Raw genomic sequence first — 25,859 nt, forward strand, 5'->3', positions numbered from 1 at the left:
CCTCTCAGATTCCTTATGTTTCTCTCATAGTCACGATGGTCATATGTTAATTCACTTCCAATTAATAAATCTTGGAATGAATGATGCAATTTATTCTGTTCTCCCATGAAAATCGAGAGCAGCAACTCTCAGTAGGGGAGCTCTACTCTCCATGCCCACTAGTGTATTAAAGATGTACTTAGGATCACTTCTACCCTGGAAACGCATATTTATTATGTGATTTTTTATATTTGGAAAAGAATACTTTCACAAAGCCTCATGGCTGCTTGGTGACAGAGCCAGAACTCGATTTGGGGGGGTAAATGGCCCCCTTTTCTTTGAGCTTTTTCACCGTCTTTATATTGACATCATATATACGGAGAGAGTAGAGATGGCCAAACAAAAACACCAAGGTTTGGGTGCCTGAGGGAGTGAGGAGGGGGGCGGTAGATTTACTGGGGGAAAAGTTGATGAATCTGATTTTGAATTTGCAAATTCAATGGGACATGTTCCATTGGTTAGTAAAGACCAACACTCAGGTCCGGATAATTACTGTTGGGAGATTTAGACTTTGAACTGTCCCCATGAAAGAAAAGTTGAAGCCATACTGTCCAAGAGACAAGGACTAGAGGTGTCAAACAGCCAACGGAGGAGAACAGCGAGGAATCTAATAGCTGGGGAGGTGACAGGGGACCAAGGCTCCCGGGATTAGTTAGGACCAGGTATTAGTTCTTTAAGGGCAAAACATACTGTGACTTAAGAGGTGAGAGCAGAACACCAGTCCTCTTGTCTTTCAGACCAGCATTCTTCAGGATACTGGGTAACTTGGAATTTTCACTCCATTCTCAACCTTCCTGGTGTCACTCAAATTTTACATGTGGAGAGTTCAAGGAAACTAGACTTAATGACTTGTCCAACACCTGGCACCAGGCATCATGTTTTATATTATTACACTCAATAAAAATATAAAGGGCTCCATGCAAGAGACTCCACCAGGTATGGGACCCTTCTTTCTAAACCCCGGACGTATTAGCACAGTCTAATAAAAGTCCGAGAGACCATGAGCTCAGAGTAGTTGGTATTCTTTCGCGAAAAGCACAGATGTACTATTCTCCTCGAGATTTATATTCTTAAGCCTAGTCATCCAATTAAAGTAATATGTCAGGAGAGCTCTTTCTAGCAGGATCCACAAACTGAAGGACCCAGGGAAGTAACAGGAAGGAGCAAAGTGGGCCAAGAGTTGTGGTGAAATCACTGGTTCGTCAGCTGTTCCTGGCTTTTCATTATATGAAATCTTACGGATCTGCCTTTGGAGAAAAGCAGCAGTACCAATGCTAGCAAGCCTCTGCCCTGCAGGACGGTGTCTACCCGAGTGCTTCAGAACGCGACGACAGAATTCTCTGATCCAGTTCTAGCAAAGGATTTATTTGCTGATCCCCCAAAAACCAAGAATCAGAAACAGCCTCACTGCCCTCACTGCAAGAAAAGTTCTACGATAAAACATCTTCCATCCTCTTCTCCTCTCTTCCCAAGGTGTGCCCTTGCTTGCGTCCATCAGCGCAGAGCAGACCGACAGATGGAAATACTTTGTATGAAAGGCACATGGCACCCAGTACGCCTCCCCGCAGGCAAGTGGAGCCTTCTCCACAGCCTCCCTCTTTTGACAGAAATTTATTGAAACATTTTCTTTAGAGCAAAATATTTAAAGATCCTTCCCCCTGCTCATCCCACTTCAGTTATCTACTGAAAAAGTATAGAATTGAAAGGTTTTTTGCCCCTGCTATGATCCAAACACCGAACAGTGAAGAACACCTGGATACTCTTAGTTTTGGGGTTATATACTCACATATCACAGAGGAATCTGAACCTCAAGTTCTGGATTTGATTAGAACAGCTGAAAAACAGATAGTCATTCTATGATGGAGCAAAGCAGGCTTTTTCAACCGCGCTACCTCACTGATCCCAAAGCTCGTAGAGATCCAAGATTTGAGCCTCTCACATGGACTGTACTTCAGAGAGTCAGCGGAGGAGAGTGCTAAGGTATATGAACAGAGTTGAATGCTGGTGAAGGCACAGAGTAAAGGATCCCAAGAGATTTTTAGTGCCATTTTCATTTAATAAGCCAGTAGCAGAGCAACCTAAAGACCCTCGCTGCGATCACACCAGGATGTTTCTATGGAACAGCTGCAGAACAGGACTGGCAGCCGGCATCGTCCGGCTCACTGAGCTCGGCCAACAGCCCCTGCACCAGCTCCTCGGAGAGACTAGGGCTGGGGTGTGTAGCGGAGGTACTTCTTGCCTGATGGGAGCTCTTTGGTGAAGACTCCTTTAGGGAAGAGTTTTTTGGCTTCATCTTCAGGGATGGTTGGAAGAACCATCACGCTATCTCCAACCTATTGGAAGACATTGAGAATGGTGAAATCCAGTCTTACAGAGAAGCCTAAAGGCAAGAGTTGACTTTAGACAAGTAGCTACAGGTGCTCATGAGAAGAACTCAGTATTGGTTACTCTCCTCTGAGGAATTTTGTTTTCACAGGTTGATCTTTGACACTTTCGTGAGGGAACTATTTCCCTATCCTAACAAGTAGTCTTATTTTAAACCCTGTGATGGCTTGGCACCACACTTTAAAATGTTAATTGTAAGTCCTTGTTGCTGCCCTGTGTGAATGATTCCTGCCTCCTCTCTCATCCCCGGCTCCTCACCCCATTTCCTGCTCCTCCCCTTGCAGGCACGCTGGCTTGTCTTCTGTTTCTTGAACCTACCATGCTCGCTTTCATTAGCTCTTCCTTCTGCCTGCAGTGTTCTTCTCTCATAGATACCCATGGCTTGGTCCCTTGCTTTCTTTGTGTCCTTCCCAAAGGTCCCTTCAGAGAAAGGCCTTCCTTGACAGCCAATAGCAGAGCAACCTAAAGACCCTCCCACCCCTGCGTTCCTATTCTCTCCACCTCTGCTTGATTATTCTGTCACACTCACTGTCACCTAACAGTAAACTTGCTTACTGTTTGTCTCCACCCACTAGAGTGTAAGCTCTAGGAGGGCAGGGACTTCTATTTACGTTTATATTTATATTGTTTGCTGCTGTATCCCAGTGCCCACTGCCCAGGCTCAGTAGACGCATGTTCGGTGGATGATATACAGAATTTAAGTGATTCGCCTGCCAGGAAGAACAAAACAACACAACCTGGTATTCAGGTTAGCATATTTTAAAAATGTAGCTATGTGAAGATACCCTTCTGATAGCCCTGTCCTACCTTTTGCAGAAATCGTAGAGATTAAAAGTTTATGAACAGGATTCCAAGAATTCTACATGAGTTTAAAAGACTGAATGAAGCTTAAGAGAAATGAAATGCTCCATGACATTAATACACCACAGAGTTTTATAGCCATGACTTAAGTGGCCAATCTAAGTCTAGCTATAAATATTCTGCCATCATTTTGCTAGTTTTGGGAAGGGTTAAAGGTTTTTTAAAAGAATTCTTTTATTGAAAGGCATCATTCTGACCAATTAATTTGGTCACATGATCTAAAATTTAGGAAGCAATATAGGGAGTTTGTATTTTATAATAAAAGGTGTTAAAGACCTTGACAATGGCCTCACAGCAAATCTGAAACTCAGCCATGAGAAGTCCAGCCAGTGTGTCTGCATACCAGAAAAAGAGCCCCATGTAACAAAGACCCTGAAGATAGCCATTGAGAGACCAGCCCCTTAGGCGTTGCAGGCAAGGTGAGTATCTTTACCTTCCAATCAACTGGGGTGGCAACCCTCTTTTCTGCCGTTAGCTGGAGAGAGGTAATTACTCTGAGAATCTCATCAAAGTTCCTGCCAGTGGTCGCTGGATAGAGGATAGACAGCTTCAGTTTCTTATCAGGACCAAAAATAAACACCTGCAAAGCACACAAATGCATAAATAGAAGAATTCTTGAAGTGTTTTTGATGTTAAAGCCTCTCTGAAAGCTCTTAAGTCATCAGAAATGTTCAAGGCTGTTAAAAATAAAAATAAAGACACACAAAACACCCCCCACCCTCCAACACCTAGAAGGATACATCAAACTGTTAACCTGGGTAGCTGGAGTTTAGGTAATTTTCTTCTCCATGTTATTTTTCTTTTTTTTAAGATTTATTTTTTATTTTTAAGTGATCTCTACACCCAACATGGGGCTTGAACTCACAACCCCAAGATCAAGAGTCACATGCTCTACCGACTGAGCCAGCCAGGCACCCCTCCATGTTATTTTTCTAAACTTAGAAGGGAATTCTCTTGGCTCTGGCTGGCTCAGTACAAAAACTGATATGCAAATTGAATCCGGAAAGGCCTCGGGAGGGTACTATGTTAACTAGGGATGGTTATCTTAAAAAATATACTCATGGGAGTTGATACTGGTCCTCAAATAGTTGTACAGTTTTGCAGATGAGGGACTAAGTTTGTTCTGGAGTGGGTAAGGACAGAACAAATAGGAATTCCGAACAAATAGGAATTCCAAACCAGAGCTGCCTTATGGAAAAGGGTATGGCCCACCACTTTGAAGAGAGGGCTGTCAGGAGAGCTGAAGAAAAGATTCCTCATTTCTAGATTACATCTTAGGACAACTACTTATTTTATGTAGATTTCCAAAAGCTGTCAAATTCAGCAACTTAAAAATTTAGCTGAAAACTTTATTTGCATTAGCAGTACAGACGGTCAGTGAGACTGCCATTAATACAGTTATTTTGTAATTGGAGATATTCCCCTATTTCCAGGAGTTGGTGCAAGCACTCAATTAGACATAGACCCTGGCCGGTCATGAGGACTCAATAATGGATTTCTAGGACTCACCACACGCGCAGTCACAGGCATGCCCTTTTCGTCCTTCTCCACCGGGTCCAGCATGCCTAACAGGATGGCAAGGTCCCGATTCTTATCATCAATGATAGGGAAAGGTAATGTTTCTGTGGGCTCCTGACCGTTGTAAGCATTGATATCCTGAAATGCAGGTGAGAGAGGAAAAAGAAATCTAAACCAAGCACATCTTCGGAATTCAATCACAGTTAACGGCTCTTATCTTGCAAGATAGGGAAGAGGACCACAATCATCATTTTCTCTAAGCAATTTGAGCATGAAAATGAATGAATGAACGCTCCTCATCCCAATCAGTCACTGACAGAAAGAACAGTGTGGTACAGTACTTAGGTTACTTAGGTTATAACCACAGACCCTTTCCATGCCCAGTTCTCTTAAAAATTGGCATGCTTTTACTGCTTGAAGTGGCAAGAAAGCAGCAAAGTTGAATACTGTAGAGGTAGATCCCAATCCAATGTACCTCAGGATATGCAACAAGTAAACACCATTAGAAATAATGGGTTCATTAAGTCCATCACATCTAGAAATAATGCCACATGCAGAGATTAATTCTATAGATCTGGTCCCTGCCCGCTAAGTACCCTGACCCAGACACGATGCTACTGGAAGGCAGATTATCAAGAAATGGGAAAAAAAAAAAACCCACAAAACTTAAAGCAAATCCAAGAATAGAGAGTTGATTATGTACTTTAAGGATAAGTAAAATGTAAATTTTACGGGTGGAAAGGCAGAGGTAAATTTACACTAGGGTGAAATCCACATAGAAAACAGCATTTCAGGTCTGAACTGAAAGACAATAATGTACTCTCCCCCCTACTCTGTTTTCTTCCCCTAGTTAACTGCACTCATTCACTTCTATTTTTCCTATCCCTAGAAGTCTTTGGGGAAAAAAAAAATCTAGCTTCATTATTTGATGAAGCATCGATATAGCACTTAAAGTGGGGTCAGCAGGGTGGATGAGCAAAGTTCCTGCCTTCAGAGAAATGTCTCCTTTGGTTCAGATGATTCCCCTATGAAGTAGCAGCAAATGCAAGATTTTAACATGTAAATGGCAGATTGTGAACGCTGAGGTATACTGGTCCCCATTTATAGGTCTGCTGAGTTAGTTGAGACTTCAGGAAAGACTTCGGCCTGGGGCCTTGGAGGCTGGATCAGATTTTCACAGGTAAGGGGAGCACTATTAATGAAATAGGAAGGCAAGTATGAGCATAAAGAATTGAGAAGAGAGTGAGTCACTTAGCTGGGCAGAGTTTTAGGAAGTAGCGGAAAAGAGGATTTAAAGTTGGAATGAGGTTTATTTATTATGTGGAGACTTGAAAGTAAATCGGGTGGATGTCATGGCAGTTCTAGAATCTTTAATTTCTCCACAGAGACGTGACAGGGTAAGAGTGGCATCGATGAATTCTGAAATGGATAACAGCACATTTTGAACATGTTCCTTAATTTTATTATCTTAACTTCTCTTCTCTAGTCACTGGCTCCCTTCAAGTCACCACACCTAAAAAATGATCCATATGGCTTCATGCGAGAGGCACCCCGAATTCTCCTATTTAACCAGCTGAACGTCAAATTCTGGCCGCTGCTTCGGATAATTGGGAAGTGTCTTCTATTGAATGCAATCCCCACCGTGAAAATTCTGAGGCAGAAGCTCACCAGCTGAAATGAACCTGGGCACACTCACACTGCTATACTTTAAGAGGTGTTATACAGTAGGTGATAAGCTCTTCCTTCAGTGATTCCTAGTTTTAACCATTGCTATACCGTAAGAATTGTCAACACTGCCACTTGCCCAATGGGTATTCCGTGACATCCAGGAACACCAAAGAACCACATGCTTTGGCTTTATTCTATCCTAAATCAGGCTAATGCCTGCCCTCTAGCAACTTATATCACAAACAGCATTGGTGTGAGGTTTCAACTGTACTGCCATCATTTTCCAGCAGGACCATCCTGAGCAAGTCCCTCCAACTCTGTGGAAGAAGGAAAAGGTATTCCCATGGGCAAATACGAGGGCACGAACTACACACCTCCCTCAAAGGGCTGTTTCTGGACACAAATGAGAAATGGCCTGTGAGACCGCTGTAGGAATGCAGCCGCTATTCACAGCCAGAAGTAAGGAATGAGAAAAAATTCCACCCCAAGAAAGAGCAATGCCCTTGTCTTTTCTCCTGATACAGTTCTTCTAATCTGACATTGAGAATCAACGAGCGTGAGACGGCCAGGGGATGCAGCCCCAGGTGGCCAACTCACAAGTCAGGACCATACCTTTTATTCAGTTGTACGCGAAGTGCCTGACATACCGCGTGGCACACGGTAAGCGGCCCTCCAAGCTTACCTATCAGCATTATTTAGTGGCACACATCGTAGCAAAGTCATCAAAATGTTCTTGAGTTAAGCCTAGACTACCACATTCATTGTCCAAGTAAATCCTTTTGTTGCAAGTAGGCAATTCCTTCAGTTCATGCATTCCACACGTACAGACCGACTGCCTAGGACATACTGGGTGCCATGCATTGACATACTGGGTGCCAAGCATTGCTCAGCAGTGCACAGAATGGCAGTCGGCCCCGCCGAGCCTCCACTCTGCTGGGTGCGGACAAATGAACAAACGAAACTAGCGATTTGCAGAGCATTTTCTTTTAGATGGTGACAAGTGCTAAGGAGAAAATTAACCAGAGGGGGCTGGAGGGGCGTTATAATCTTAGATAAGGAGGCCATGGGAAGGCTTTAATGAGGTGTCATTTGAGTCAAGACCAGAAAGAGGGGAGGGCAAGCCACAAAGAGTCTTCCAAATAGGATTCTGGATAATTTTAAGGTGGAGTAGACGAGTTTACTGATGAATCAGACATGGATACAGAAAAACCAGAGGCGGGGCGCCTGGGTGGCTCAGTTGGTTAAGCGACTGCCTTCGGCCCAGGTCATGATCCTGGAGTCCCAGGATCGAGTCCCACATCGGGCTCCCTGCTCGACAGGGAGTCTGCTTCTCCCTCTAACCCTCCCCCGTCTCATGCTCTCTCTATCTCATTCTCTCTCTCAAATAAATAAATAAAATCTTAAAAAAAAAAAAAAAAAAGAAAAACCAGAGGCATTAAGGATGACGCCTGGCTCTTTGGCCTGAGCAACTATGAAAATGCAGTGTCCATTAGCTAAGATGAGTAAGACCTTGGATTAAGAAAAGGAACCCCGTGTTTGATATACTAGGTGTGAGATGATGGGACATCCCAGGGGAGAGGCTGAGTTGGCACTGGTTGTACTGGTCTGGAAGCCAGCAGAGTCTGGCCTAGAGATGGAAATTTGGGAATCACAGCATTCAGATGTGAGTGGATGAGTTCACCAAGGGGAAGGGTGTAGGTAAAAAGAGAAGGCATCCAAGAAATGCATCCAGGGCAACTTCAGCAGAAATTAGGAGATGATGGAACTCAGTCTGAGCATAAACAGGAATAGCTAGAGATGTGGTATCTGGAAGCCAAGAGAGAAAAATGTTTCAGAATCTACAGTGATCAGTGGGTTGAAGACTGCTTGTAGGCCAAGAAAGATTAGGGCTGAGAACCTAGCATTTAGCAAGGTGGAGGTCACAGTGCGGTCTAAGTCAGATTTTCACATAATCAGTGAAGTTTGAATTTGAGGTTACTTGTACCTTTACCTCAAAAAACCAAGCTACTCTAAAAATTAATAACTCAGGAAACAACAGATGTTGGCGAGGATGTGGAGAAAGGGGAACCCTCTTACACTGCTGGTGGGAATTCAAACTGGTGCAGCTACTCTGGAAAATAGTATGGAGGTTCCTCCAAAAGTTAAAAATAGAGCCATCCTATGACCCAGCAATTGCACTACTGGGTATCTACCCAAAGAATGCAAACAGTGATTTGAAAGGGCACATGCACCCCAGTGTTTACAGCAGCAATGTCCACAATAGCCAAAACATGGAAAGAGCCCAGATGTTCATCAACCGATGAATGGATAAAGAAGATGTGGTATACACACACACACTGGAATATTATGCAGCCATCAGAAAGAATGAAATCTTGCCATTTGCAATGACATGGATGGAACTAGAGGGTATTATGCTAAGCAAAGTAAGTCAGTCAGAGAAAGACAAGTACCATATAATTCCACTCATATGTGGAATTTAAGAAACAAAGCAGATGAACATAGGGGCAGGGAAAGAAAAATAAAGATAAAAACAGAATGGGAGGCAAACCATAAGAGACTCTTAACTATAGGAAGCAAATTGAGGGTTGCTGGAGGTGGAGGTGGGTGGAGGGCTGGGGTAACTGGGTGATGGACATTAAGGAGGGCACGTGATGTAATGAGCACTGGGTGTTACATGCAACTGACGAATCACTAAATTCTACCCCTGAAACTAATAATACACTGTATGTTAACTAAACTGAATTTAAATAAAAAATAAAAAAACAAAACCAAAACCAAGCTACTCTATATAATTTAGAAATTGATCTATAATTTCAAAGCACATGCCAACGGGTATTATACCTTGCTCCAGGCAAGATGGTCTTCAACACTGTCCACCGAAAGGGCAATCATCTTAACGTTCTTTTTGGCAAATTCTGGTGCCAGCTTCGCAGCTCTGCCAAGCTCTGTGGTGCACACGGGGGTAAAATCCCGAGGGTGGGAGAAGAGAATGCCCCATCTGAAAGAAAGGAAGAGGAAGTCACAACTTACTGGAGAGGTTATCACCATCAATGTAGAATGAGAAATCACAAATCCTAGGTCAAAAATGACTTTCTTTTTAATTTATTTTTTAAAAAGATTTTTATTTATTTATTTGTCAGAGAGAGAGAGCACACAAGCAGGGGGAGCAGCAGAGGGAGAGGGAGGGAGAAGCAGGCTTCCCGCGGAGGAGGGAGACCGATGTGGGGCTCGATCCCAGGACTCTGGGATCATGACCTGAGCCGAAGGCAGACGCTTAATGACTGAGCAACCCAGGCGCCCCAACTTTCTTTTTTAAATGAATGCTTATGAGGACAATTACTTTTAGATTTTTGTCGAGGAATGCTTTCTGATCTTCTTACTTCCAGAAAAGCCCATGTTTAATGCCCAATTCCACATGATAAATGTCTTAAAAGACTCTAATTTAAGGGTCTTGCCTCCTTTAATAACTATAGGGCCACCCTGACTCTTTTCAGCTCATAAAATCTGTGCTATTTAAACCAACAAGCTTATTGAAATAACTTCCCCCCCCTTGCTTACTCCTATTTTTTTTTTCTAGGCACAGAGACCCTGACATTTAGCTTCAACAATTGATGTCCCAATGTGCCCCAATCCAAACAAATGCCTGATTGCAATAATAAGCAGGTTATGTAATCTGAAATAAATAGGCTTCTATCCCCTATTTATATGTAAAATTAAAGTTGACACTTGGCTTCTGTGTAGTGAATGGATATAAAAACTTTTGTAAGTAGGCTTTCCTGACCTAGCCTGCCAAACAGGACACCCAGTCTTTGCACCCTGACAAAATAGCTGTTTTACCTGTCTCTTCGTTTGCAGTTTCTTTTTCTTCCTGCTTTAGACCAAGTGGGCAGAAAACTGAGAGCCTACAACAGATTTTTAAAACTACAGATTCTTAGGTAAATCCTGGTATCTAAATCATCATTGCCTAAGGTAAAACTTTGTATAGATTTTAAGCACAGTTCAAGTCACCAAGAACTTTTGGACTACCACTTCCTTCTCTTCGGCAACAGAAGCTACTCTTCTGACTGAAAAGGAAAATTTAACACTCGGTTTTCCACGACCCTTGTTGATGTATGTTAAACCAGAATCCTAAACTATCTTTAAAAAAAAAGTGCGCCCGGGGGGCTCAGTGGGTTAAACTCAGGTCATGATCTCGGGGTCCTGGGATCGAGTTCCGCATTGGGCTCCTTGCTCAGTGGGAAGCCTGCTTCTCCCTCTCTCTGCTGCTCCCCCTGCTTGTGCTTACACTGTCAAATAAATAAATAAAATCTTAAAAAAACAAACAAACAGACCAGGATCCTAAACTAGTAGATTACTAAACCTAGCCTAGATGCCAAGCTGACCTCTCAAAGTTTGCCAAGTTTCCTGAAGCACAAAGAACAAAAGCAGACACAAGGGTACCTCCTTTCCACCTACATCTGTCACTTGGGACTCCCAGGGCTTCAGGAAAGGAAAAGCCTTCCCATAAAAAGGATAGAAGGCCCTATGGCAAGACTGGGAAGAGAGGTAATATTTTAGTCTTATCTCGGAAGCTAAACAGGGTCGGGCCTGGTTGGTACTTGGATGGGAGAGAGGTAATATTTTTAAGATTCTGGAGGATTGTGGTAGATTTACTTTTTTATGAAGGGCAGTAAGAGGGACATTCATCTTTTGAAAGAAATAATCTAGGCATAGGTAAAATCTAGGCCTTAGATTCTATGGAAAAGGATCGGCTTAAGGGTCAGATGAGACTTAAGAGAGTCTCCAGGAGTTGAGAAAAAAATAAACAGGACATTTCTTCCTGTGTTGTTACAGGGTTGATGAATTACAAGTGTGAGACATACTCTTTCCATTGTGTGTCGAGAAGGTTTTGCTGAATCATGCTAAGGAACTGAGTTTAAGCCACTTGACAACCTGCACCCCTCAGAAGCCAAACTCCAGTTTGCCATGTGGCTAGGAATAGGATAACAGAATGTCTTACTTCGGCCTGCCTTCCCCTCTAAGTCTCCCTACTGTGCTCTTAAGAGTAGTTCAATTACATTATCCCATTTCCTTCCTTATTTTCAAAAGACAAAAGGTTTCCTCCTTTAAGGGAAGGGTCCCTACTCACCCCCAGGAAACCCCAGGAAAACACGTTTTGTTTGGTGAAAATGTACTGTAAAGTATCTGCTTCTACCACATACATACAAAAATAGTGATAAAGCTCATTAAACTCACCAAATGCAGCACCCAAACCCCTTAGCTGTTTCCAATTGTCAGAGGTAGGGCAGATACCTGTATTGTTTGAAATTATTATTATTTTTTTCTCCAAAAAACACCTGGATCAAAAAGTGGCATCTGAATTAAGATCACACACAGAATGGAGTTGGGAAAAATTGTATTAGGCAAAATCAATATGTTATAATTATATAAAGAGCTCAAACTTCTTTTTGGGGTAGGGGAGGGAATACTACCCCATGCCTTATCTGAGGCCGACTTGTTATACTACTTGTTTATAAACGCAGGTATTTTTCTCATCTTCCTACTGGTGGCTCCCTGAGAAGGTACTACTTTTAATGAAATCAAGATAGATCCAGGGGCCAATAAGCAACAACAAGAGGAAACCCAAAAATTAGGGTTAGGGTTAGCTTAAATAGTGACAGCATTTATAATTATTGCTATAGTATGTTAATATTTATCTTTAATCTATACAGTCTAAGAGTTCTGGTAAGATTTTGTTGTATGGGCTACAGATGGGAATGGGAAGGAACATACCCTGAAAATCCCATGGACTTTTGGAGAAATACTAATACCTAGATTATGAGATTGGATACAATCTGTATGTCTGAGGTCTTTTCCTACCTTTAATGTCTGAATGTTCCAGTTCTCATCTTTTTTTCTAGCCTAGTTCTCTCTTTCACAAAGCTTAGCTCTTCCCTTAATCAGTGGCTGGACAATGGATTTAAGGGATTGTAAGGGGATGCGTAGGCCTAAAATGCAGGTTCTCTGCATAGCCCCATCCAGTTATTGATTAATCTCATAAAATTCCCTCTCTCTGCCTACAGACACATATACCTGGATGCTGTATATAAAAAGGATACAAATCATGGAGGAATTGTTAAGCCTTACAACATCACAGTGTAAAATGAACACACAAACAAAAAGCCAGGAACAGAGTCATACATACAAAGAACCAGCGGTTGCTAGAGGCGGTGGGAGGATGGGTGAAATAGATGAAGGGGATTAAGAGGTGCAAACCTGCAGTTACAGAATATGTAAGTCATGGATATGAAAAGTACAGCATGGGGAATACAGTCAATAATACTGTAATGTATGGTGACACACGGTGACAACACTCACTGTGATGAGCACTGAGTAATGTACAGAATTCTCTAATTACTCTGCTGTACACCTGAAGCTAATAAACACTGTACGCCAATTATCCTTCAATAATTAAAAAAAAAAAAAAGGAAAACCAGTGTGGTGGGGCTGCTGGAACTCCAGAATATAATGACACATCTTTGGGATGTTTCAGATTAAAACTAAGCAACTTGACAGCTTGCTGATTCAGGAGCTGTAGAATGGAAAACCAGGGCAACGCCGACCTACTCCCAGTCATGACGGTCTGACTGCCAGGCCAGATTTGGCTATCACCAGCAAGGCCACGTGCGGGAAGCAAGGCAGCAGGGGCAGGAAGCGGTGAGGGGCACACCACTGGGAAACAAAAGGGTCTCCAGAGCGGGGAGGGACAAGCGTCCTGGCGCCAGCAAGAGCCTGCCTACTGCGGCGCCAAGAACCGGCCACCGCCGCGGAGCAACCTCAGAAAGCCCTCCCCTCCCAGTGCTGCAAGTGCTGGAATGAAGGGCACACCTACATGCAGAGTGTTCTTGGTTCCTCCCAGGGCTGTTATCAAATCATATCCCAGCCCCCGCAGGAGGCTCTGGACAACAAGTCTTTCAGCCAGTTATTTGGCAGCTGGTGGTTTTAAATTTTACTTTTTGTGTCGAGAAGCCTGAAACGCCAGCGCAGCAAGCAGGACTTCAGATAACGCGCTGGGCCGTCCCGAGCCTTCAGCCGGCAGCAGTGTCTTCAGACCGGCCTGAAACACCCACCTTCCCCAGGGAGCAAATTCCAGAACGCAGGGAGGGAGGTGCGACCCTGGGCACGAATCCCGGGACGTGACCGCTGATGCCGCCCGACCCTTGCCCCCGCTGGGCCTCGGCTTGACCGCGCTACTTGGCACCGCTCACCAAACCGAGTGAGACAGGCAACCAACCCTCCGCATCCGCCTCCGGTTCCCGGACCTGCGGGAACCCAGTTTCGCTCCCCTCCCCCTTTCCCGCCGCGGAGCTAGCTCAGCCACGCGGGGGCCGCAGGCGGGAGGGGGGTCCAGTGGCCGGCCCCCAGCAGCGCTCGGCCGACGCGGGGCAGGGGCCACTCGGCCAGAGGCACGTGCAGGAACCGGTGCGGGGAGGAGGCGGGCGGCGAGCAGGAGGCTGAGCGGGAAGGAGGACGGAAGGGAGAAGAAACAGGGAAGGCACCTCCGAGGCCGGGCGTAACCCGAGGCCAAGGCAGGGCTATGAGGTGGCCACTTACGAGTCTCCCAGATAGTCGTGGAAACGGATGCGGCCGACGGTAGTATTGGCCTCGAAGTTGGGAGCCTCGTTCCCGAGAAGGAGACCTCCGGGCATGGCGGCAGCGGTGACGCGGGAAGACGAGGACGCGCAGCAGCGACAGCCACCAGCTTGCCGGCTCTGGCGGTGTAGCTACCGGCCGCAGAGTAAACGCGGCCGCGAGGGGTGGGACGCGGGCGGAGTGGGCGGGGTCAGAGGCGGAGTCTAGGTGGGCGGGGCCGTGGCAGGAGAGGGTCGGGACTGGACCCGGCCGCGGGCGGGGTGGACCGAGCGGAGGTCCGCGCGGGTGCGAGGGAGGGTCCGGACCTCCCGAGCGAGGGGCGGGGCAAAGGTGGATGAGCTCTAGGCACTGGTCGGCTGCCTCTGAACTGGCCCGGAGCCTGCGGGCACTCGCCCGCGTCTCCACTCACGTGACGTTGGACTCAGGGACCTTACCCCCTGGAGGCTTGGAGGTGAGCTAGATTTGATCCTGCAGTGCGTCCGGGCTTTGAAGGTGCAAGGAAGCGGAGCGCAGTAGAAGGGGAGCCCCGAGGCGGAGAATCGGGGTGCGGGATGACGAATCCGCGGAGGTTCTCCTGTACGCTCACGCTCGGTCTCCTGACCCCTCCACTTACCCCTCTTTAAGTGTGAACTTCTGGAATCCTGACCACCCCAGCCAGGCTAGCTGTCATGAACTCTGTATCAGAGGATGTGGCAAGACCCAGACATGTAGGGGACCTTATGTCAGAGGAAGTGGCTTTCATATTGCAGCAAAAATTCCAGCACCTATGTCATCAGTCACCGCCTGGGGGAATGTGACTAAACTTTTATTTCACTTCCCTCTCCCAGGGGAAGTCAACGCAATTATCCTGAAATTTAGATATCCATTTTTTTTTTTTTTTTTTTAGATATCCATTTTTAAAAGATATATTTATTTATGGGGGGAGGGGCAGAGGGAGAGGGAATCTGAAGCCGACTCCCCGCTGAGCGTGAACCCCAGGAGGGGCTCTATACCACAACCCATGAGATCATGACCTCAGCGGAAACCAGGAGTTAGTTGCTCATGGGACTGAACCACCCAGGTACCCCTGAAATCTGCATATACATTTTAAAGCATACTTATTGCGACCTGCTGTGTGCAAGTCAACTCTGCCACCCAAGGAAGTGGGAAGTTTAGATTCATTTATTTGCTATGTGCCAAGCATGAGGCAGACAAAATGACTGGTCTCTTGGAGCTTTCCTTCTAGTAGGGGAGACATAATAAACAAGAATATATTAGATAGCAGTAAATCCTATTTAGAGAAATAAAATAAGGTTCTGTGCTAGAGGGTGGCTGGGGAGCTGCTTTGGATTGGATGGTTTGATCTGGGAAAGCCTCTAGGATGATGTAGGTAAACTACTTGGCACATAGTAAGTGCTCTGGAAATGGTAGCTATTATTTGGCTGATGATAATGGCTTATGCAGTACCTCTTGCTTTGCAAACTGTGTGGGAGGCACTGTTCCAGGCCTGGTGGTACAGTGAAGAGCTACAGTCCCTGCTCTTACAGGGAAGGCAGATGTACATACAGTTATGATAAAAATATAGAGTAAATGCTGATGGGGGAGGGTGCTAAATGGTTGGCGTTCAGAAGTGGGAAAATTCACTGCATGGAGCTCCTTAGGCTTAAGGAAGGCACATAGCAATGTTAAGAGAAGTGACTCACATACTGTAATTTCAGTTTTCATCATAGTGCTGTGTGTGGGGTGTGTGTGCGGGCTTGCTAACCGTATTTACTCAGTTTTCCCCTGAACAAGGATTTACAGTAAGATTACTGGTAAAATTTCTAGCAACTCTAGAGAACGCTATAGAGCTACTGTAATTTCATATCTAAACTAATTTGACTCCAAGCTTTGGTTTCAAAAGTGCTATGTCTTAACTCCTTTTGCAGGGGGGTAGAAAGAGAGGAGGGAAAGGAGGGTAATTTAACTTTAATAGACTATTATTAATGCCATGGGGATAGGGTAGACAACCCAGATTTACCACAACTATGGAGAATACAGAAATAGACTATTGATCTCTAGAAAAAGCATAATTGGGGTGCCTGGGTGGCTCAGTCGTTAAGCGTCTGCCTTTGGCTCAGGTCATGATCCCAGGGTCCTGGGATCGAGCCCTGCATCGGGCTCCCTGCTTGGCGGGAAGCCTGCTTCTCCCACTCCCCACCCCCCCGCATGTGTTCCTGCTCTCACTGTGTCTCTCTTTGTCAAATAAATAAATAAAATCTTAAAAAAAAAAAGCGCGTAATTGTGGAACTGTCTGTTGTAAATTAAGCAAATATAATAAAATGAGATAAATGCCTGTTAGGATTTGCAGTGCCAGAGACTGCACACTGGAAGTCTTCTTGGCCCCTGCATGCTTCTTTGCTTTAGCCTCTGCAGCATTTTAAGTTCTTTTGAATTAGCTGACAACATTCGGAAAACAGGATTTTTTACAAAAATATCTGGATTTCTGTCTCCTGGAAAGTCAGATCTAGCCACACTGGTCCCACGTTGCATGTGGATGAACAGTGGCTGGAGAGTAGCTTTCTAAGAGTGCATATGTTCCCTGTTACTCAGAAGGTTCCTCACCACATACCGACATTAGTGTCTATTGTCACTTTAATGCCCCTCTTGCACTGTTATAGTTTCTAGAATAGAATTAGGAGGAAAATGAATCCTATCCTAATGTATCCCTATCTCTGTCAAAATTGTGAAAATGAAAGGTTGACCAAGGGCCATATGCTCCAAGGAAGAAAAAGATAGAGTGTATTTCTTTGTCAAAGGAAAGAAGAGTCCCATATACTTAATGTGCAAAATTGTAAGAATACTGTTTGTCCTGTGTGGCCTGTGTAAGAATACTGTTTGTCCTGTGTGGCCGCTGAGGTCATGATCTCATGGGTTGTGGGATAGAGCCCCTCCTGGGGTTCACGCTCAGTGGGGAGTCGGCTTCAGATTCCCTCTCCCTCTGCCCCTCCCCCCATAAATAAATATATCTTTAAAAAATGGATATCTAAATTTCAGGATAATTGCGTTGACTATTTTATAGTTCGCAATACTGGGAGAGGGAAGTGAAATAAAAGTTTAGTCACATTCCCCCAGGCGGTGACTGATGACATAGGTGCTGGAATTTTTGCTGCAATATGAAAGCCACTGAAGGTAGGTGCTCCATGGGGTGAGTCCCTCCCGGAGGGCAGCAGTTAGAGCTCTTTTCCCAAGGGCTAGCAGGAAGCACCATGGGAAGGAGGCAGGGAGGGGGGCCAAGGAAGGCGTTCCAGGGAGAGACCAGAATGTGAAAAAGGGAGACCGTCTAAGGGAGGAATTAACTCTGCAGACAGGGGAGAGGCTGTGGTATCAGGGGAGGAAGATGTTTTCTGGCAGCTGGCAGGGTTGGAGAGAGTCTTGAAGTTCTGAGAAATAACCCCTGAACGGCAGGAAGGAAGGGATTGCTGGGATTTTCAGAGGGCTATGACTCCTGTCTGACTGGTAGGCCCTTCTTCCTTTACCACTTTGGACGGACTGAAGGAAAAGGTGGAAGGATTGGCAATGGCCATTTGGAAGAGCAACGGTGCCTTACTGTCTCTCTCTCATTGTCTCAACTAGGTTGTGAACTCCTAAAGGCTTGACCGTATTTTACTGATAAATATTTGTGACCCACTAGACATGCTGGGCATGGGGCTAGATTACACGACTCGCTGGAGAAGCAGTTAGCTACCTCCTGCCGCCACAACAACAAAGTTTGTCAGCCTCCAGCTGGGAATAAAAGAGCTGCGTGGCCCTAGTGATAACTGTAGCTAGGGAAAAATCCTTATGCGTTGTGGGGGGTGATGGGGGAGATACATAAAACTTGAAATTAATGTTAGGGAGGTGGAATTAGGTTTTTAAAAGCAATTCTTATAAGCTTTCTTGTTAAATCTGATTGTCATTTCAGAAATAAAAATAGAAAGAAGGCTGGTGCACGGGAAACTTGTGTGTGGATCAGGACAGTGCTGCCCACCTGCTGTATGAGCAGGGCTGCTAATCTCTCCACTGCTCTTCTCTATCTTTGGTAATGCGGTCACTCCTCCCTGTTGTATCTACTACAGGACATCCGCAATCTGGAAAGAAACCAAGGTGGGAGTGAAAATGAAAATACAACAGCTGTTAAAATGCTGGAATGATGAATAATAACTCAGCAGGGCTCTGGAGTTGTAAATTCTGACACTTATTTTCCCAAATAAAGCACCCTGAAAGTTTACTTTTTACCCTGAAAGAGACTGCTTACAAAGTTCCACAAATAACAATTTTTTGGGGGTGGGGGAGAAATTTGTTCATAAGTGGTTAAAGGATTAGATTTAGAGACATTGTATAATTATTGGGTAACTAAAGACCCCAAGCCAATTTAGAATTGTTTGAAGGGTGGTGAGGTAAGTTAACCAGTTCTCTTATCTGCTTTTAGTTAAGCATAAGAGGCCCTATGTGCTAAGGGGAAGCATTTATTACGGTTACAGAGTGGGCAGTGAATATAAATTTGTGAAACTCCATATCTGTATATAACAGAAACTGTCATAGAAAGAGGGGAAAGGGGAAGAGGGAGAGAAAAGAGAGAGAGCAGAGAGCAGAGAAGTCACAAGAGCAGGCAGGCAGAAGAAAGAAGGAAAACAGGGAGAAAGGGAATTTGGAGAGGGACCCATTTGAATGCCTGCCTGCCTTGCCTGGGCTCCCTCCAAAGGAAAGCTGACCATATGGCCCCGCCACTCTGGCCCTCGGTGATTGCTCAGGGCTGGGTGTTGGCCCAAAGGCAGTCGGCCTCCAAACTGGCTAACAGCCCCTGAGGGAGCCTGGCACAAAGTGTTTTATTATGGGACCCTCTCTTGGTGATGGGAATGCAAGACAGCAGAGTGGGTCAGCAGTTCGCAGCAGGGGTGGAAGACAAAAGATGGTCCTAGGCGCGGAAGGGAGCAGAAGCCGTGAGCCGGAGAGTGGAGAGTAGCAGGAACTCGAAGCAGAGTAGCAGGTGAAGGGAGCAAGATAAGCACCAAGTCACTAAAACTACACTGGGGACTAGTGGCCGGCTAGCTTCTGAACTCAAACTCTTTGAGGCCTACTGCCAGGAGGGAGCTAAATAAAGGTCAGTGGTGGGAGAAGCCCTCCCCAGGAACAGGGAATAAAGTTCTGCATTTCCTGAGAATTTAAAGACAAAGACAACAACAACAAAACAACAACAACAACAACAATGATGATGATGTCAGTCTGCATGTTATTATCAACAAAATCTGGCACTTCTAAGCAATGTTGGTAATAAAATACTCCTCCCAGAAAAATCTTGATGTTGGTCTAACTTGTCAACGGTTGCTACGGTTCTTGTGGAGTTTTTAATAATGTATACATAAGCTCCAGCTTAGCACATTTTAATTACTTATCCTCTAGGAAAAAAAGTATTCTGCATACAAGTTAACTTGCAGAATTCTCCATTATAGAGTCAGCTTTCTGAATATGTGGACCTCATTCATCTCAAGAGTGAACCGATTGTGGGTCAAGCTGTCTTCCAGCACAGTTTCTGTCTATAATTCCTACATTTAATAATTGCTGCCTTTAAATAGTAGACTTGAAGTAAATGACAATAGCTCAGTGGTTATAAAGTTAAAGTAAGAGAACTTAAGTTATTTTCCTGTGAGTGACTTCTTGAAATTTTTGTTTAAAATTTAAAACACATGCTTCAGCTCAGGTCATGATCCCAGGGTCCTGGGATGTAGCCCTGCATCAGGCTCCCTGCTCAGCAGAGAGTCTGCTTCTGCCTCCATCCCTCCCCTCTGTCAAATAAATAAATAAAAATAAATAAATAAAATAAAATTTAAAACACATGTACACTGAAAACTATAAAACATTACTTGAAGAAGTTAAAGAAGACACAAATTAATGGAAAAATATCCCATATTCATGGATTGGAAGACTTAATATTATTAAGATGTTAACACTAACCCAAAGCAATTTACAGATTCAATGTAATTCCTATCAAAATCCCAAAGTTATTTCTTGCAGAAAGAGAAAAATCCATCCTAAGATTCATATGGAATACCAAGGAACTCTGAATAGCCTCAAAATTGTCTTGAAAAAGAACAAAGTTGGAGGTCTTACACTTTTCTGATTTTAAAACATATTACAAAGTTACAGTTATCAAAATAGTGTGGTATTTGCATAAACACAGACGTATAGACCAGTGAAACCGAAAAGACAGCCCATAAATAAACCCTTATGTACATGGTCAAATAATCTTTGACAAGGGTGCCAAGGCCACTCAATGAAGAAAGACATCCAGATATCTGCATGCAAATGAATGAAGTTGGACCCTCTTACTTACACCATATACTTACACCATATACAAAAAAAGGGGGGGTGTGCTTTTTGAAAAAACAAACTGCTATGAAAACTTCCTTGCCCCAAATTTAGTCCAGAGCCTCCATAAGATTACCAGTGGAGGGCAAATACAAATCCTAAAAGTTTTCTACACAAATACTAGTAAAAAAGCTTTAGCAATCCAAGTAGGTTTCCTTAACTTGTTCCATCCGTCAGAAACACAATTGGATTCAACTGTTCTTTTATAAACTAGTGAATTTTGTGTTATCATACCTGTCTCATGGCTAAAATTTTAGAATCAGAGCTATAAGATTTCTGTTTGTGTCTATATGTTTATGCATGTCTACATATGTATGTTATGTATGTGATACTTTTTTTATATTTATTTTTTTATTCTTATGTTAATCCCCATACATTACATCATTAGTTTTAGATGAAGTGTTCCATGATTCATTGTTTGTGCATAACACCCAGTGCTCCATGCAGAATGTGCCCTCCTCAATACCCACCACCAGGCTAACCCATCCTCCCACCCCCCTCCCCTCTAGAACCCTGTTTGTTTTTCAGAGTCCATCGTCTCTCATGGTTCGTCTACCCCTCCGATTTCCCCTGCTTCATTCTTCCCCTCCCGCTACCTTCTTCTTCTTTTTTTTTCTTAACATATATTGCATTATTTGTTTCAGAGGTACAGATCTGAGATTCAACAGTCTTGCACAATTCACAGTGCTTACCAGAGCACATACCCTCCCCAGTGTCTATCACCCAGTCACCCCATCCCTCCCACCCCACCCCCCACTCCAACAACCCTCCGTTTGTTTCCTGCGATTAAGAATTCCTCATATGTATGTGATACTTTTTGACCTCTGGATGCTATTGCCAGAAGTAAGTTGTAAAAGGGCTCAATTTAATTGGCTTAAAAAAATAAGCACTTACATAAATTAAGACTACTCAAATGAGTTTATGTTGTCTCTATTAGATATTTAAGATTATAAAATTTTGAAATCATCCTAAGAACAAAACATATAATAAAAATACACATATAATTAAAATAAATTGCTTAATGTAAGTCAAGCACAGAAGGAGAGAGAGAAACCATGTAGATGCTTTTAACAGATGCTTTGCTTCTATGATATTCAATGTTACAAAAATTGTCAGCAAGAAAAATAACTAAAGATGATGGCTAACTGTCAGTTTCATGATTAGTCTAAACATAATTATTTAGAAATGGGAATTAAATACATGTAAATGGAATAGGTTTATAAATGAACTTTTCAACAATGATTATGTTTTATAAAATATGGCTGCTTAAAAATAGTTTCTAAAATCTTTTTGGTAACTTGAATCTTTAAAGTTATACTAAGTTAAATTAAATTAATATACTAGATATTTATTGAATATTTAGATAATAATAAGATAAAATGCTGAAACATTAAATGCTAAATATAAATTTACCTACTTTGGCTTTTTCTTACAGGGAGACAAAAGATATTTGGGTCTGTTCATAGTGTGGATCTTCTTGCCACACTGAAAAAACTATCTATAGAAAAAAGCATATGCTTCTAGAAATTCTGAAATGATATGTTTATACATTTGCCAATCTACTACAGAATGCTGGTATATAACAAACACTTCACAACCAGCAGCTTCCTAGTTTTCACTAAAATTAGAGTTTCTAAGAGTTAAAAATTCTAATCAATATATGTAACTAAAAATGCTAGAAATAATAAGGAAAAAAATTCTGTAGGGAAAATATACAAATAAGGCAGGATATGTTTTTGGTTAAAAAAAAAGATATGAGGTATGATGTGTCTTTGTTAAAGAAAATGGAAAGTAATCTTGTCCTAGGTTAGAGGTTATTTAAAGTTTGTTTCCAAATTAAAAAAAAAAAAAGGAGGATAAAGGATAAAAACTAAATAGATACAGAAAGTTGGGAAGAAGACAAGGAGAGAGAGAAAATCTTATCTTGTGTTGTCAAGCTGGCTAAAAGTAAATGAATTTATTATAAGGGTTTAAAAAATAAGATTTAATATCAATAACATACCTACGCAAAGAAACCAGAATGTTATTCCCATATATGCCTCTTTGACATAAAATTTATTTTGAGCTGAAGGCAACTCAGCAAAGCCAGGAAAAGCTCCTCTTTTTCATAAAAGGCAGGACATAAATTCTCCCTTTGTTGGAGACAGACTCTTTAACAGTTTAGACATGGCACTAGAGAAATCCACAAACAAACATTACTGCCTTTGTTTCCTCCTGAATATTTACCTTCCCACAGGATTTATTAGACATGCAGATTATCAAGCCCCATGCCAGACCTGCTGAATCAGGAACTCTGGGGATGGGACCCCGAGCAATATGTGTTTTAACAAGTCTTACAGGGGATTCTCATACTCTGGACTAAAATAGTATGGTGTCATTTACTGGGATTGGTTCAAGAATGGGCATTCGATCCAATACTTGCTAATGAGACATAATGTCCACTAGGAGAACTTCTGGGAAAACCATTCTCATTCCTGAGTGAAAATCAAAGGGAGTGAGTTTTTCATCTTCTTCTGGAAATTTTGCTTAGAAATATTGCAGTTATGTTGCTGCAAAACCAGGAATGACATAATACCAAGAGCAGCAGAGCAGAATGATGGAAAAGATCTGGATTCGTGGGGCGCCTGGGTGGCTCAGTTGGTTAAGTGTCTGCCTTCGGCTCAGGTCATGATCCCAGGATCCAGGATAGAGCCCCGCATCGGGCTCCCTGCTCCGCGGGAAGCCCGCTTCTCCCTCTTCCACTCCCCCTGCTTGTGTTCCCTCTCTCGCTGTGTCTCTGTCAAATAAATAAATAAAATCTTAAAAAAAAAAAAAAAAAGATCTAGATTCTTAATAGCGTCATTGAACCTACAACCTGCCCTGAAACTTATTCTACCTCTAGACATACTTCTAAGTCAAGAAATATCCTTATTTTTAAAGAGAATTTGAGTCAGGATTTCTGTTAGTTGCCATCAAACATATCTCATAGTCTGATACATTCGACTTGCTAATATTTTACTTTGGATTTTAAAAAAAAATTTTAGAGAGAGAGAGAGAGAGCGCATGAGTGGGGGGCAGGGGTCAGAGGGAGAGAGAGAGAATCTTTTTTTTTTTTTTTTTAAAGATTTTATTTATTTATTTGAGAGAGAGAATGAGAGACAGAGAGCATGAGAGGGAGGAGGGTCAGAGGGAGAAGCAGACTCCCTGCTGAGCTGGGAGCCCGATGCGGGACTCGATCCCGGGACTCCAGGATCATGACCTGAGCCGAAGGCAGTTGCTTAACCAACTGAGCCACCCAGGCGCCCCAGAGAGAGAGAATCTTAAGCAGGCTCCATGCCCAGCCCTACACGGGGCTTGATTTCATGACCCTGAGATCATGACCTGGGCCAAAATCAAGAGTCAGATGCTTCACCAGCTGAGCCACCCAGGCACCCCTTTATTTTAGATTTTTAAATGTATATTCATTAGTAAAAATGAACCAAGATATATTTTATTTTTGTTGGCATTGCTTTTAGTATCAGGATTAAACTTCTTAAAGTAAATTGGGAAGCTTGTCATAATTTTTATTATCTGAATAATTTAAATAACTCAGGAATTAAGTGTTCTTTAAGATATGTAAGACTTTCTGATAAAGTCATCTGAAACTAGTGCTTTTTTTGAAGTTAGATCTTTTGCTACATTTTCAAGTTCTTTGATTATTTGGCTAATTTTCTCTCTGTGAGCCAATATTAGTAATTTATATTTAAAAAAATCTATTTCAGGGCACCTAACTGGCTCAGTGGGTGGAGATGTGACTCTTGATCTCTGGGTTATGAGTTCAAGCTCCACACTGAGCACAGAGCTTACTTAAAAAAAAATCTATTTCATGTAGACTTTGTAATTTACTGGCATATATAAGAAATCTGAGAATTAAAAAACTCTATTTTTGGTTATACTCCCTTTCCCATTATATATATATATTTGTATTTTCTTGCCCTTTATTTACTTGATCAGACTTACTAATGATTTTTGTGTTGTAGCAGAGACCAAAAAAACCCTATTTTTTATTTATCAGGTCTATGCAGTTGTGTTTTGCTGTGCTCTCTAGTTCATTAATTTCTCCTTTTATTTTTATTGCTTTCTCCTATTTTCTGTTGGTTTGATTTTTTTTAAGTTTCTTTTTTTTTTTTTTTAAAGATTTTATTTATTTATTTGACAGAGAGATAGAGAGAGAAGTAGGCAGAGTGGCAGGGAGAGAGAGAGGGAGAAGCAGGCTCTCCGCTGAGCAGGGAACTGGACCTGGGGCTCGATCCCAGGACCCCAGGATCATGACCTGAGCTGATGGCAGTTGCTTAACCGACTGAGCCACCCAGGTGCCCCTTTTTTAAGTTTCTTGAATTGGATGCTTAAATCATTTATTTTCAGTCATTTATATATATTAGTAAGATCACTAAAAGCTCTGAATTTTCTTTTCAGTTAAGGTTTTCATGGTATCCCATAAGATTTGAAATGTAGTGGGTTTTATTAATTTCTAAACATTCTGTATTTTAGTATTGATTTCCGCTTTAACCCAAGAGTTATTTAGAAAACTGTTTTATAATGTTCATGTGATTAGATTGGGTTTGATATTTTTTTCTTATTAATTTCTTGTTTTATTGCAATTTGATCTGTACCTTCAGAAGCATATAGAGATTTTATTTGCAACCTAGACCTTGACAAATGTTTATTAAGCCTTCAATGACTATTTAAAATGAATGGATTGTGTCTCCTTTTAAAAGATAGGACAGGGGTATCTGGGTGGCTGTTGGTTGAATGTCCAACTCTTGTTTTTTGGCTCAGGTCATGATCTCAGGGTTGTGAGATTGAGCCCCATGTCTGGTTCCATGCTCAGCAGGGAGTCTGCTGGAGATTCTCTCTCTCCCTCCACCCCCTCTCTTTCAAATAAAAAATAAATAAATAAATAGATCTTAAAAAAAATTAAAAATAAGGGATAAGACAAATATCTGCCTATGACACCTATCTTTCTGTCTGCCCACCTGTGATTGTATCCCTCCTCTCATCTACTTAAACTTATTCAGGTCTTCCCTCTTCTGTTCACTCTTTTTCTTCCTACGTCATCAACCTGTGCTTCTCTTCTGCTCGTTCTATTAGCATACAAACATGCTCTAGTACAGTTCACTCCAACGGGAATATAATGTGAGCCACACATGTAATTAAAAATTTTATGGCAGTCATGTTAAAAAAGTAAAAAGAAAGGTAAAATTAATTGTAATGTATTTTATTTAACCCAGTATCTACAAAACTCATTTTAATATGCAATTAATATAAAAATTATTAATGAGATTATTTAATATTTTTTGTACCAAGTCTTTGTGTAATTTATACTTACAGCACATCTCACTTTGCACAGTCACATTTCAAGTGCTCAGTAG

The 25,859-nt window shown here is 42.6% G+C and overlaps 1 protein-coding gene and 1 long non-coding RNA gene across 3 annotated transcripts in view; one reads left to right on the forward strand and one right to left on the reverse strand.

Moving 5' to 3' along the window:
- Positions 1-1,383: 1,383 nt before the first annotated feature.
- On the reverse strand, positions 1,384-14,269 carry PRDX6 (peroxiredoxin 6). Its single transcript, XM_045877436.3, has 5 exons — positions 14,065-14,269; positions 9,313-9,469; positions 4,795-4,941; positions 3,719-3,865; positions 1,384-2,372 (listed from the first exon to the last, which is right to left on the reverse strand). The coding sequence occupies exons 1-5, from the start codon at positions 14,157-14,159 to the stop codon at positions 2,244-2,246; spliced, it is 675 nt and encodes a 224-aa protein (XP_045733392.2). The 5' UTR covers positions 14,160-14,269; the 3' UTR covers positions 1,384-2,243.
- A 79-nt stretch (positions 14,270-14,348) lies between these two features.
- Positions 14,349-25,859, forward strand: part of LOC123846233 (uncharacterized) — a 37,045-nt gene continuing 25,534 nt past the window's right edge. The window contains exons 1-2 of one of the 2 annotated variants that reach the window (XR_010412340.1): positions 14,349-14,554; positions 18,026-18,207. This is a non-coding gene — a long non-coding RNA (uncharacterized LOC123846233). Of the gene's footprint in view, positions 14,555-18,025; positions 18,332-25,859 lie in introns of those variants that run through there. The other variant, XR_006791231.2, reaches the window with a different exon arrangement.

The sequence above is a fragment of the Mirounga angustirostris genome, unplaced genomic scaffold (assembly GCF_029215605.1).
Source record: "Mirounga angustirostris isolate CCGP_5_RB_7025 unplaced genomic scaffold, mMirAng1.0.hap1 SCAF_6, whole genome shotgun sequence".
In the NCBI taxonomy this organism is placed as follows: domain Eukaryota; kingdom Metazoa; phylum Chordata; class Mammalia; order Carnivora; family Phocidae; genus Mirounga; species Mirounga angustirostris.